The 14,583-nt window shown below is 42.7% G+C and overlaps 1 protein-coding gene across 1 annotated transcript in view; it reads right to left on the reverse strand.

Annotated features, from left to right (window-relative positions):
- The window catches only part of LOC309553263 (uncharacterized protein), a 93,164-nt gene extending 79,605 nt beyond the window's left edge, over positions 1-13,559 (reverse strand). The window contains exon 1 of the mRNA XM_082254262.1: positions 13,306-13,559. Within this exon, the coding sequence (XP_082110388.1) occupies positions 13,306-13,363 (58 nt within the window). The 5' untranslated portion in view covers positions 13,364-13,559. The remainder of the gene's footprint in view (positions 1-13,305) is intronic.
- Positions 13,560-14,583: the final 1,024 nt, after the last annotated feature.

The following is a 14,583-nucleotide window of genomic DNA, read 5'->3' on the forward strand; positions in this document are numbered from 1 at the left end:
ATTTAACTGATCCCCAAAGGTTTTTGATTAAATAGCGGAATAGAAAATATGATCCAAAAAAAGTGTATGTATATCACACGTACACAACCACACTGGGCCCCAATTACTATTGTTTGTACCCCTAAAAGGCTAGATGAGGAGTAGGGGGAGTATGGAACAGGCAGCACCCTCAAACCTTCAGAAGTATGAGATGAACCCCAACAACTTGGAAAGGTGGATCTCTCTCACACGTACCAACACAGACTATCCCCCAATTTAACTGATCCCCAAAGGTTTTTGATTAAATAGCGGAATAGAAAATATGATCCAAAAAAAGTGTATGTATATCACACGTACACAACCACACTAGGCCCCAATTACTATTGTTTGTACCCCTAAAAGGCTAGATGAGGAGTAGGGGGGGTATGGAACAGGCAGCACCCTCAAACCTTCAGAAGTATGAGATGAACCCCAACAACTTGGAAAGGTGGATCTCTCTCACACGTACCAACACAGACTATCCCCCAATTTAACTGATCCCCAAAGGTTTTTGATTAAATAGCGGAATAGAAAATATGATCCAAAAAAAGTGTATGTATATCACACGTACACAACCACACTAGGCCCCAATTACTATTGTTTGTACCCCTAAAAGGCTAGGAGTAGGGGGAGTATGGAACAGGCAGCACCCTCAAACCTTCAGAAGTATGAGATGAACCCCAACAACTTGGAAAGGTGGATCTCTCTCACACGTACCAACACAGACTATCCCCCAATTTAACTGATCCCCAAAGGTTTTTGATTAAATAGCGGAATAGAAAATATGATCCAAAAAAAGTGTATGTATATCACACGTACACAACCACACTAGGCCCCAATTACTATTGTTTGTACCCCTAAAAGGCTAGATGAGGAGTAGGGGGAGTATGGAACAGGCAGCACCCTCAAACCTTCAGAAGTATGAGATGAACCCCAACAACTTGGAAAGGTGGATCTCTCTCACACGTACCAACACAGACTATCCCCCAATTTAACTGATCCCCAAAGGTTTTTGATTAAATAGCGGAATAGAAAATATGATCCAAAAAAAGTGTATGTATATCACACGTACACAACCACACTAGGCCCCAATTACTATTGTTTGTACCCCTAAAAGGCTAGATGAGGAGTAGGGGGAGTATGGAACAGGCAGCACCCTCAAACCTTCAGAAGTATGAGATGAACCCCAACAACTTGGAAAGGTGGATCTCTCTCACACGTACCAACACAGACTATCCCCCAATTTAACTGATCCCCAAAGGTTTTTGATTAAATAGCGGAATAGAAAATATGATCCAAAAAAAGTGTATGTATATCACACGTACACAACCACACTAGGCCCCAATTACTATTGTTTGTACCCCTAAAAGGCTAGATGAGGAGTAGGGGGGGTATGGAACAGGCAGCACCCTCAAATCTTCAGAAGTATGAGATGAACCCCAAAAACTTGGAAAGGTGGATCTCTCTCACACGTACCAACACAGACTATCCCCCAATTTAACTGATCCCCAAAGGTTTTTGATTAAATAGCGGAATAGAAAATATGATCCCAAAAAAGTGTATGTATATCACACGTACACAACCACACTAGGCCCCAATTACTATTGTTTGTACCCCTAAAAGGCTAGATGAGGAGTAGGGGGGGTATGGAACAGGCAGCACCCTCAAACCTTCAGAAGTATGAGATGAACCCCAACAACTTGGAAAGGTGGATCTCTCTCACACGTACCAACACAGACTATCCCCCAATTTAACTGATCCCCAAAGGTTTTTGATTAAATAGCGGAATAGAAAATATGATCCAAAAAAAGTGTATGTATATCACACGTACACAACCACACTAGGCCCCAATTACTATTGTTTGTACCCCTAAAAGGCTAGATGAGGAGTAGGGGGGGTATGGAACAGGCAGCACCCTCAAACCTTCAGAAGTATGAGATGAACCCCAACAACTTGGAAAGGTGGATCTCTCTCACACGTACCAACACAGACTATCCCCCAATTTAACTGATCCCCAAAGGTTTTTGATTAAATAGCGGAATAGAAAATATGATCCAAAAAAAGTGTATGTATATCACACGTACACAACCACACTAGGCCCCAATTACTATTGTTTGTACCCCTAAAAGGCTAGGAGTAGGGGGAGTATGGAACAGGCAGCACCCTCAAACCTTCAGAAGTATGAGATGAACCCCAACAACTTGGAAAGGTGGATCTCTCTCACACGTACCAACACAGACTATCCCCCAATTTAACTGATCCCCAAAGGTTTTTGATTAAATAGCGGAATAGAAAATATGATCCAAAAAAAGTGTATGTATATCACACGTACACAACCACACTAGGCCCCAATTACTATTGTTTGTACCCCTAAAAGGCTAGATGAGGAGTAGGGGGAGTATGGAACAGGCAGCACCCTCAAATCTTCAGAAGTATGAGATTGTGTTCACTGTACCCCACAAAGATTGAGTTCACTGCACCCCACAATGATTGTGTTCACTGCACCCCACAAAGATTGTGTTCACTGCACCTCACAAAGATTGTGTTCACTGTACCCCCCAAAGATTGTGTTCACTGCACCCCACAAAGATTCTGTTCACTGTACCCCACAAAGATTGTGTTCACTGCACCCTAAAAGGATGTTGTTCACTGCACCCCACAAAGATTGTGTTCACTGCACCCTAAAAGGATGTTGTTCACTGCACCCCAAAAAGATTGTGTTCACTGTACCCCCCCAAAGATTGTGTTCACTGCACCCCACAAAGATTGTGTTCACTGCACCCCAAAAAGATTGTGTTCACTGTACCCCCCAAAGATTGTGTTCACTGCACCCCAAAAAGATTGTGTTCACTGTACCCCCCAAAGATTGTGTTCACTGCACCCCACAAAGATTCTGTTCACTGTACCCCACAAAGATTGTGTTCACTGCACCCCAAAAAGATTGTGTTCACTGTACCCCCCCCCCAAAGATTGTGTTCACTGCACCCCACAAAGATTCTGTTCACTGCACCCCACAAAGGATTTTGTTCACTGCACCCCAAAAAGATTGTGTTCACTGCACCCCAAAAAGGATTTTGATCACTGCACCCCAAAAAGGATGTTGTTCACTGCACCCCAAAAATGATTTTGTTCACTCCACCCCAAAAAGATTGTGTTCACTGCACCCCACAAAGATTGTGTTCACTGCACCCCAAAAAGATTGTGTTCACTGTACCCCCCAAAGATTGTGTTCACTGCACCCCACAAAGATTCTGTTCACTGTACCCCACAAAGATTGTGTTCACTGCACCCCAAAAAGATTGTGTTCACTGCACCCCAAAAAGGATGTTGTTCACTGCACCCCAAAAAGGATGTTGTTCACTCCACCCCAAAAAGATTGTGTTCACTGCACCCCACAAAGATTGTGTTCACTGCACCCCAAAAAGATTGTGTTCACTGCACCCCAAAAATGATTTTGTTCACTGCACCCCAAAAAGGATTTTGTTCACTGCACCCCAAAAAGGATGTTGTTCACTCCACCCCAAAAAGATTGTGTTCACTGCACCCCAAAAAGATTGTGTTCACTGCACCCCACAAAGGATTTTGTTCACTGCACCCCAAAAAGATTGTGTTCACTGCACCCCAAAAAGGATGTTGTTCACTGCACCCCAAAAAGGATTTTGTTCACTGCACCCCAAAAAGATTGTGTTCACTGCACCCCACAAAGGATTTTGTTCACTGCACCCCACAAAGATTGTGTTCACTGCACACCAAAAAGGATTGTGTTCACTGCACCCCAAAAAGATTTTGTTCACTGCACCCCAAAAAGATTGTGTTCACTGCAGCCCAAAAAGATTGTGTTCACTGCAGCCCAAAAAGATTGTGTTCACTGCAGCCCAAAAAGATTGTGTTCACTGCAGCTCACACACAGAAAAATGGATGTGGATCACTGACACCTGCCTATCTCCAATCCCACACCACACAGCAATATCGATTGTAGTTTGTAGAACACAGTTTCCCTAAAATTCAGCAGACTCTGTCCCTAACAGGATTGAGAAGAGATCGTAGATCAGGATTGAGTGCAGATTCACCCCACCCCCCACACAGCAATATCGATTGTAGTTTGTAGAAGACACTGACCCTATAATTCAGCAGACTCTATCCCTAAAATGCCTACAACTCGCCCTGCCTAAACACTCCGACCTGTCCCTCAATTCTATCCGGACACAAATGGTTTTTTCCTGCCTATCTTTCCCTAATCAGCAGCCAGCACATTGATGTGTGCTCTGTCCCTTAGCTAAGCAGCAGAATGACGCTGCTGCGGCGGCTGCCTCGAACTTATAAAGACTTGGTCACATGCTTCAGACGGCCAATCACAGCTACTAAGACATTTGCAGGCATGGCTGGGATGGCTTAAGGCACACCAGTTAAACGATTGTTGATTGGCTGTTGAAAGCCCGCCATGAAAAGAGCGCCAAAGCATGCAAAACCCGGAAATAAAACGACCGAACACGGATTTTTACCCGAACATACAGTAAAGTGTCCGTGTCCGTGTCCGTGTTCGGGTAAAAAAATCCAATTATTCGGTACGAACACGAATAATACAGTCCGTGTTCGCTCAACACTACCCACAAGTGCTTTTTTTACCACTACTATTCCTTTATATTGGCTTTTAGAGTTTACAAATACAGCAATTTTATATACAGCTATATAGATCAAACCAACTTTGTTCCATGTGAGGGACAGTCCCTTGAAATCAGGGACAGTTGGGAACTATGTTGTATATAATATTTTGAGCAATTATTACATTTATATGTAAAAAAACATTTTAGGTACAGCACATTTAGTTGAGGTTTATTAGAAGCAATTGAGCTCTGGGCATATAGAAACAGATGCAATGTGGGACTGTTGGTCCTGCAGCATACTTGATGACGTCACAGCTTTGCTCGTTAGCTGGAGCACCAAAGAGAAGACATTTTTGGGGACCAATAGCACGGAAGGAGGAGCCTGAAGGAACAAGGGTTAACGTAAGTAAAAACTCCTTTTTAGGAAAAAAATTAGCAATGGGCAACAAGCCCCACTGCAAGGGAAATTTTTCAGTTCCCCAAAGTTCAGCTTTAAATATTAAGATTTGTGCCTAGAGATCGGTTTTAAGAAATGATGTATGAGACCACAATACATTCCTTTTAATAAAAAGGTAGATTGCTGCACAAGCACTTCATTTGAATGTATTGTTGGCTGTAAATTGCTGTGTTATATGCTGGAGCTTAGAGAAGAAGAGTAATAGGAAGTCATTAGAACAAGATGTGTGTAACATGGAATATAGACCATGTGTGTCTGCTCACAGCCGTGACACGTTAACCTCTGGGCTCCCAGTAAGTCTGCAGTACATTCCATTACTATGACACAGTGACAAGGTTCAGCTGTAACAGGATCACTGTACATAGAGAATGAGACCCCCTCCCTTCGTATTAGGCCCCCTCACTCTCTGCAAAGGAAACAGAAAAACATTCCTTTGCAGACCCCCTGCAAAAGCTGCTTTCATTTGGGTGCCTGACTGTAATCAGATTGGTAAAAAGAGCACTGGCATGTGCAGCAGTTCACAAATCAGATAAAGGAATGCGTTTCGGATGAATTCTTCAGTATGTGAATAAAGTCACACATGACAGATTCCATTTCATTCTCAGTATAGTAACAACGTTTCCAACTGTCCCTGATTTCGAGGGACTGTCCCTGATTTCGAGGGACTGTCCCTGATTCGGAACAAAGTCCCTCTGTCCCTCTTTCCTCCTCATTTGTCCCTAATTTTGTTCTGATCTATATTGTTTTATATAAAATGCACTTTTTATCTTTCAAAAAGTGTTTCCCAGTGCTAAACCCAGGGCTTTTTTTCAGCGGGAACGCGGGGGAACGCAGTTCCGGCACCTCCAGCACTGAATGTATGTAATGGCAAGGGGTGCTGGGCTTTGCTATGGGTGTCTTTTGATGCTGGCTGGTGGGGGATCTATTGTTGCTGGAGGTGATATATTTTTGCGGGGGGTTTATTGTTGCTGGGGAGGTCTACTGTTGCTCCTGGGGGACCTATTGTCTCTGGAAGGGATCTATTTTTACAGAGGGGGTCTATTGTTGCTGTGGTTGGTCTTATGTTGCTTGGGGGGGTCAGTTGTTGCTGAGTGGGATCTACTGTTGAGGGAACCGTCTATTGTAAATGGCTGCTGGAGGGTCTATTGATGCTGTCTGTGGGGAGATCTGCTGTTGCTGCTGAGGGTCTATTGTTGTCTGGTGGGTATTTTGTTGTGGCTGGTCCATTGTTGCTGGTGGGATCTACTGTTTCTGGGGGGTCCTTTGTTGTTGTTTTACTGCTTTTCTTGTTATCATTAACAAATCCTATACAAATTATTTAGTACCACAAATGATACTTGATTCTGTATTCTCTAAAAGGGGCAACACTGTGAGGTTGGTAGGGGGTGGAACCTAGGAACGGTGCTCGGAGGTAGGTAGGGGGCGGTGACAAGGGGTAACTCCGAAAGAGGGAGTTCCTGCACCTATTCTCTGAGAAAAAAAGGCCTGGCTAAACCTTTCATCTAATTTCTAAATTGCTGCATTTGTAAACTTCCGAAGCCAATATAAATGAATAGTATTAGTAAAAAAAAAAAGCACTTGTGGCTTTACCTAATCTTTTTTTTGTATAATCCCCTCCTTCTAGATTGTAAGCTCTAACGAGCAGGGCCCTCTAATTGCTCCTGTATTGAATTGTATTGTAACTGTATTGTCTTCCCTCATATTGTAAAGCGCTGCGTAAACTGTCAGCGCTATATAAATCCTGTATAATAATAATAATAATAAATATAATCCTCCTTTAAGGGGGCGTGGCAATGGGTGTGTCCTATGCCTACATACTTTTTTCTAATAGATGTCCTTCATTCTCATCTCAAAAAGTTGGGAGGTATGCAGGAAAATCCCTTTCAGTCCTCGACTAGCAAATCCCGCACTGCTCTTTTTCCTATGTGCTAAAAAAAAAGCTTAAAGTGCATGCAAACCCAAGATCTTATTTTTAGGTATGTTTGGCAGGGTGTCTCACAGTATGTAGTTTTTATTAGGGAAATCATTTTTTGCTCATCTGTTGGTAGAGATCCTGCCAGTAACAGCACTTCCTGTTCCAGGATGACAATTCTAAGGCTGGCCATTCATTATACAATTTTTTTATTCAATTTCCTTTAGGGCTCTTTCTGATCCACCTGTCTGTTTTTTTGGCGGATCTGAACGGTCACCCCATGCATCTCTATGGGGCATCAGATGTCAGCGGAGACATGTCTGCTGACATCCGATCCGATCTGTCAAATCTGGACGGATGGAAACCCTATTTTCCATCCGTCCAGCGGATCGGATCGGATGGGATCGGATGAGAACAGACCGACGGTCCGTTCCCATCCGATTCCCCCATAGAGATGTATGGGGAACTGACAGCTGTGCCTCCACACACAGTCTGGAGAACAGCTGTCATCCTCCTGCTCAGCGGGGAATCGGCGGATCGATCCCCCGCTGAGATAGACGGAGTCCGTCCGACGGACGGGCTGTGTGAAAGGGGCCTTAGATTTACCTTCAACTATGTAGTGCAAGGGCCTGCCTGATTGCATACAAATTGAAAGGGTTTAGGTTTGACCTCATATTCTATTGTTTTGGTAAGTGTAAAGGAAAATTGTACAAGAGAATTGTATAATATATGGCCAGCCTAAGCCATTGCCTCAAACGCAGGAGAAACATTGTCAGCCTCGCCTGTGCCATTCAGCTGTCTATGAAGTCTGCTAGAAGCATGTGCAGCCCTAACAGGCAGTGCAGAAGCCACCTAAAAGAGGACACACAACAGGCTGACAACACTGCTGCTACTTGGTAGCTGGTTAGTGTGGTCAGCTTGCAACAGGAAATGCTGTTACTGGCAGGATGATGGGGAGGCATTTTTTTTTAATATGAGATAAATTAAAGGCTAATTTCACTTTTCTGACATTGTTTCATGGAACAAGCATAATTTGAATGTAACATAAAGCATGGTGCTATTTCATAGCCCTTCATCCTCAAACTGCCCCCCCCCCCCACCCTCCTTTCTTACATGAATCTCAGGGTGCTTCTCCCCACAGGCCTCCATTGACTTCCTTATTCCATCCGATTATTCATTTACAGACCCATTCACACAGATCTGTGAGTGAAAGACTACAAGTCCCATCTTCCACTGTTTTCAGAGGGACTCCTAGTGCTCAACACAGCATGTGTTCACATCGCCACACACGTAGTATATTGATTAGTCCCTTCAGTTCCATAATTGAAGGTCTGTACCTCTACACAGATCTGGGACTGGAGAAACACTCTGCAGAAGCCCAAGCATTAGACCTGGAATCCACTGATTGCAAGTTGCAATGCTCTGCAGGTTTCAGTGCAAAAAAAAAATACATGCACATTTTTTTTATTAATTTTTTTTACAAAAGGTAAAATACGCCTTTAAGCAAAGAGTGAATGGTGTAGATTTTAATTACATAAAGTTATTGGTTAGTTAGGTGCTGATATCTTTTTTTACAAACCCTATATCTTATGGGATTTAAATTTTCGGCACTTAAAGCTGAACCCCAGGTATGATCTTATTTGCATAGTTGCATTGGTCCAGCTTGGAGCAACATAAGTATACATATCAGAGGTGTAACTATAACCTTCAGGGCCCCGGTGCAAGAAACCATTAAGGGCCCCCTGGACCCCTGGCCGGGGCCCTTCCCTTCAAGCCTGGGGCCCTTCCCCCTGATCCTGGGCCCTTTATTACAGTCCCGCAGTGGGGCCCTTTCACAAGTTCTGCGGTGGGCCCCTTCCTGCCATCTTGGGGCCTCCCTACGGTGGTGGAATGCCAGGGCCCGGTTGCAAGTGTGACCTTTGCGATCCTGGAAGTTCACCCACTGGTGTCAGTAGTTTTTATTTTTTGGTACTTTAATTGTATTATTTTTTATCATTTTATTTTTTTACAATGTCACTGACTATGAGGAAAAGGACAGTGATTTCTCTACTTGCTGCCCCCACCACCAATCCAAGTGTACAGGGGAGCCGCACAGGCCCCCTGGAGCATGGGGCCCGGTTGCAATTGCAACCCCTGCAACCCCTGTAGTTACGCCCATGATACATATCAATCACAGAAGTAGTCACCGCTACTACAGTGATAGCTGCAATCTTCTAGGTCCGATGTCAAGCAACTGCCCCTCTGCACACTGACCACAGGGGTCTCTCGCTTGGCACCACCACTATTCACAGAACACTGTATTTTGTCAATGAATGCAAGACATTCTCCGATTAGACAAGGCTGAAATCTTGGCATCACCATCCGTCCTTTTTTAGGTCAGTTTTGGGTGGAAGCTAATTAACCTATCAGTATTGTAAAAAAAAAAAAAAAAAAAAAAACTGCACCCCTCAATAAAAAAAAAAAAAAAAAAACAACATACAAACTTCATACAGATAATGTCCCTGATGGAAATAAAACCCAGAACTCAGTTAAAAATGCAATCACTTCACAATACTAAACATGATTATGAAGTGGTGCTAAGGGCTGAGATGAACAGTAAGGATGACCACCATTATGCTGGTTTCTAGTCATTATAACAAGGGTGGACATATCATTTGTGCAGACTGTGTAGCTGGGCAGGGGCCCTCTGGGACTAAGGGGCCTATTTTATACTAGATGTGAGTCAGATGGGTGCTGGGGCCCCTCCACTTGGACTTGGACACGGCTTACTCCTATCTACTTGTTCATTGAGACACAAGTCTATTTACCTGGCCAGAAGCGTGGGCCCAAAAATTGGTCTTGCAAAGGGATGTCTGGGTGACTTGGTGTTTGATACAGTTTATGATCACTCAATTTTATTGTGCCAATTTCAACTTTTGTTCAGGCATGGATGGGACCATTGTAAATCCATGGGTTGTCACTATGTTGGTTTTGTCACTTGATACCTGGAACTAATGTCCATAATCTTCCTAATTGGTTTAACAGATTTTGGCATTAGTAACACACCAGCTATGTCACCATACTGAAAACCAGAACAGCATGCCGTCAAAAAAAAAAAAAAAGAAAAGCATATTAACGGCCAAGGTTTTGGAATGGAAAGCCCAACAAATTCATATAGGTTCCATGGTGCAGGTGTCTACAAACTTGTAATCATATTGTGTAGTATATCAGTGACTTTACAGACACACTTTTATTGTTTGAATATATGCTCAGAGACTGCAGGCTCAGTTCACAAAGCTAATACATTAACATACGAGTATTTATTTTAAAACAACTGACAGTTTTTTTTAGGTTTTTTTGAGTCCAATAAGATTTAGGAAACCAGGTCACATGGCTAAATTAGAGATCCTTATCCTTGTGTTTGGCTGAATTCACACTTGTACTTTTTTTTAGGTGTCTTAAACTTTTTTAAATTATTTTAGCCAATGGAAAGCTAGTTAATGGTTAAGTTAGGGATGTGCATTGATGGCTGCTCCTGATGACGTCACATCGACGAAATGCGTAGAGCGTCATTGCGTCATTTCCGCCCTTGTGGAATGCTCTTCCGGAACTTGGAACGCATCGCGTTCCGGAAGCGCTCTCTGTCTACCTGCAAAGCGGAGATACCGTTTTACCTTCATTGCCTGTATTTGACTTTTATAATATGAGTATGATTTTAATAAACCTTTGTGGAATTTAAAATGTTACTTCCCCATGTGAGCCCTTCTCTTCTTCAGAAATATCCTGAGCATTTTTTTATGCACACTGGCTATGGTATACGGGTCCTTCAGTGGTTACCTATAGGATTTGGGAGCCATCAGCAGAGGTTTATATGAGCCACATCCTCTAACTACAGAAAGCCTACTACCCCTGTTGGCTGGTGAGTGCAATCTTGGGAGTGAGGGGAGCACGAGTGATTCATCACTTACACCAGCCACATTTGGAGATTAATAAGGACTTTTTATATATGCACCTATATGGACTTTTTATATAAGCACTGAGTCACATTTATATGTGACTGGTTCCTAGATCTTGCACTTGATCACCTTTTATTATTTTATTATATTTTTATTATTTTTTTATTTTTGTTTATTTATTTTTTTTTATTATTTTTTCTATTTTGATATATGTGTATGCACACTTATATTGATATATATTTTTTATACTAGCACTTAGTCACTTTTGTGTTTCTTTTCTAGATTATTACAATGATGCACTGTGTCACTTTACACTAGTCACCATATTTTTGTTTCACTGCCATAATGCACAATTTTTGATGGTCGCTAGTTTACCAATTACAATCAAATTAGTGTGGGGTTAGATTCCTTTTGCCTAAGTTGTATACACATTGGTCACTTTACTTATGTGTCATTGAATGATATACTAGTGTTGTTTAATACTACATATTTATTATTTACGAGGTTGTTATTACATGTGGACACTTTTATTTTATAATTTATTGTACATTGTCGCTGGAACGGATCAGGCTCAGGTAAGAAGAATAACCACTTTAAGCTTCAAGCAACACTACATGCAGGTATTAAAATGTACCACTGAAAATTATGGGATTTTGGGTGTGGACTAGAGCATTTTGGTGCTGCAAGCTACAAAATGCTCAGGAGATTTAAAGCAGTATTAAACCCAAAGGCAAACCTTTATTATATTGCAGCTTACCAGTTTTAGATGTGATGGCTGCATTAGCTTCCTTTTTTAGGTTTTCATTCTTCTATTTTCATTTGGTGATCCAGCCAGCAAGTCTGCTGCTTTTCAAAAGCTCAGCTTTCCAACAGAATACATCAATTTACATGGATGAGAAAAACCACTTAACAACGGCAGGGGTGATTACAACAATCAGCTTCTATTTGTTAATATAAAACACTACCCTCCCCCCCAGACTGACAATGCTGCTGCCTGCTTTGCCTCCTGTGCTCATTCATCCAGAGTGGTGTTTGTGTAATACATTGGTGTGTTACTGGCCAGATCACCAGGTGAATACAGAGGGAAAAAGCCAAAGAAAAGGTAACAAATGCAGCCACCACATCTAAGAACGGTAGGCTGCAATATAATGCATTTTTGCCTAGATGTGAACAGAGCCTTAGGTTTAGATACACTTTAAATTCTATTTAGAAAAATAAGCGCTGGAGTATTTTATATTTATAAAAGTTTTTCTCTACTGCTCCAAATGTTCCCAACAGCTGCTTGTAAATGCATGTGTGTACACACATTCTTTTTATGCACAGCAGTTCCAATAAATATATTTTATTATTATTTTACAATTTTAAAATTTTAAGGCTCCATTCACACCTAGACGAGTTGAAGCGCATGCGGAATGTCGCGATTCTGCCCACTATTTTAAATCACAGCAAAACGCGGGACATGTTTGCGATGCCGTTACTTTTTAATGGCATGGTGTAATTTTGCTACGATAAAATGAGCTGCAATCGCAATGCGCTAAGCTTGTTGCTCAAAAGGGAGCAGGAGATTCTTCTGAGCATCAGCGTCACGTGTTGCGATTTTCCGCAATTGCAGCCAGATTTATCGTGGCAAAATCGCACCGCAATTGGGGTGCCATTAAGAAGTCCTGCATTTTGCTGCGAATTAGAATGGCGGCAGCATGGCAGAGCTTCTGTCCGCAATTCAAAACACTTTGGTGTGAATGGAGCCTAAGGGTTTGTTTACATGTGTGGCTATACTGCTGCTGCTCTGAAAAGCACTCTGTGGTAGATTGCTTTTCACAGGGTGCTTGACAGGCAGTGAGAAGGTGATATGTCACTTCCTCAGTGCCTCCTTTAGCCCACAAAATTGTGCGGTACTGTGCCGTAACCCCTATGCAGCACATGTGGTTTCAGGGCAGCTGCGGTGTCACCCCATTCACTTGAATAGGTTGCATTCAGCAGTGGTACTGCTGAATATAACATGCTGAATATAACATGCCATTTACCTTCTGCCATGTCTGCAAAGCATTGCGTCTGCACCATGGGTACAACCTTGAGTGACTGCATTGCTTTGTTTAGGCGGGGGCAGTAAAATTGCAGCTTAACTGCCTGCTTTTACCACCCTCCTTTTGAATAATTAAAATCTTGGAAATCAGTATTTTTTATGTAAATCAAGTTGCCCAATAAAACCAAGTCAATATAAACCATACAATTACAAACAGTTACAATTCAACAGACTGCTCATAAAAAATTCAATGAACATTTTCCCCTGCAAAAAGTATTTGCAACTGCAGCTATTAAATTATTTCCTGCAAAGGCAATTCTCTGTGTTAAATCCTTTAAGAAAGTTTTGGTGCTTACCTGCGGAAAGCAGAAGGAAGGCGATTGTCAGAGTCTCCCTGGAGCATCTGTACATCATCCTGACTGCTGGAGTGTGTTGGCGTCCTCTGTAGGGACTGACCACTTATATGATACAATAGACTCACAGCTGGTCACTCCCCCTGCACTCCTCCAGCACATGTCACCCTGTACGGCATGCAGCAAACATCCAGCACATCAGTCTTCCTTAACCCATCATCTGAAATCTGCAGCCTCATGCATCAAACTGAGCTGCTAATATGCAAACATACCAGGCAGTTATGAAACAGACCCTTTTTTTCATTCCCTCTGCTACCCAATGACCTAAGATTTGGCTGATTGCTGCAGAGCAATGGGTGGGGGTGCTGGAGTAAACCAGCGTTCGAGTCACAGCTGGATTAAGAATTGTTTGCAGGACAAAAAGTGCATACGTAGGTTCTTTCTGATATTTCAAGTAAACAAAGGCATTTTTAAACATAAACTTGTAAACCGCAGTCTAAAAAAAAGCACCATGTTTAAAGTAAGGTGAACAGATTTTTAAAATGAAATCCGGGGACATTTTTTGTTTTATTGCCAAATGGCACAGGACTGCATAATACACAGAGAGCTGGGCACAGGACTGCATAATACACAGAGAGCTGGGCACAGGACTGCATAATACACAGAGCGCTGGGCACAGGACTGAATAATACACAGAGCGCTGGGCACAGGACTGTATAATACACAGAGCGCTGGGCACAGGACTGCATAATACACAGAGCGCTGGGCACAGGACTACATAATACACAGAGCCTGGCAACAGAACTGCATAATACACAGAGCGCTGGGCACAGGACTGCATAATACACAGCACAGGACTGCATAATAGACAGAGCGCTGGGCACAGGACTGCATAATACACAGAGCACAGGACTGCAAAATACACAGAGCGGTGGGCACAGGACTGCATAATACACAGAACGATGGGCACAGAACTACATAATACACAGAGCGCTGGGCACAGGACTGTATAATACACAGAGCGCTGGGTACAGGACTACATAATACACAGAGCCTGGCAACAGAAATGCATAATACACAGAGCACTGGGCACAGGACTGCATAATACACAGAGCGCTGGGCACAGGACTACATAATACACAGAGCCTGGCAACAGAACTGCATAATACACAGAGCGCTGGGCACAGGACTGCATAATACACAGCACAGGACTGCATAATACACAGAGTGCTGGGCACAGGACTGCATAATACACAGAGCACAGGACTGCATAATACACAG

The sequence above is a fragment of the Pelophylax lessonae genome, assembly GCF_965119305.1.
Source record: "Pelophylax lessonae genome assembly, chromosome: 4".
Lineage (NCBI taxonomy): Eukaryota > Metazoa > Chordata > Amphibia > Anura > Ranidae > Pelophylax > Pelophylax lessonae.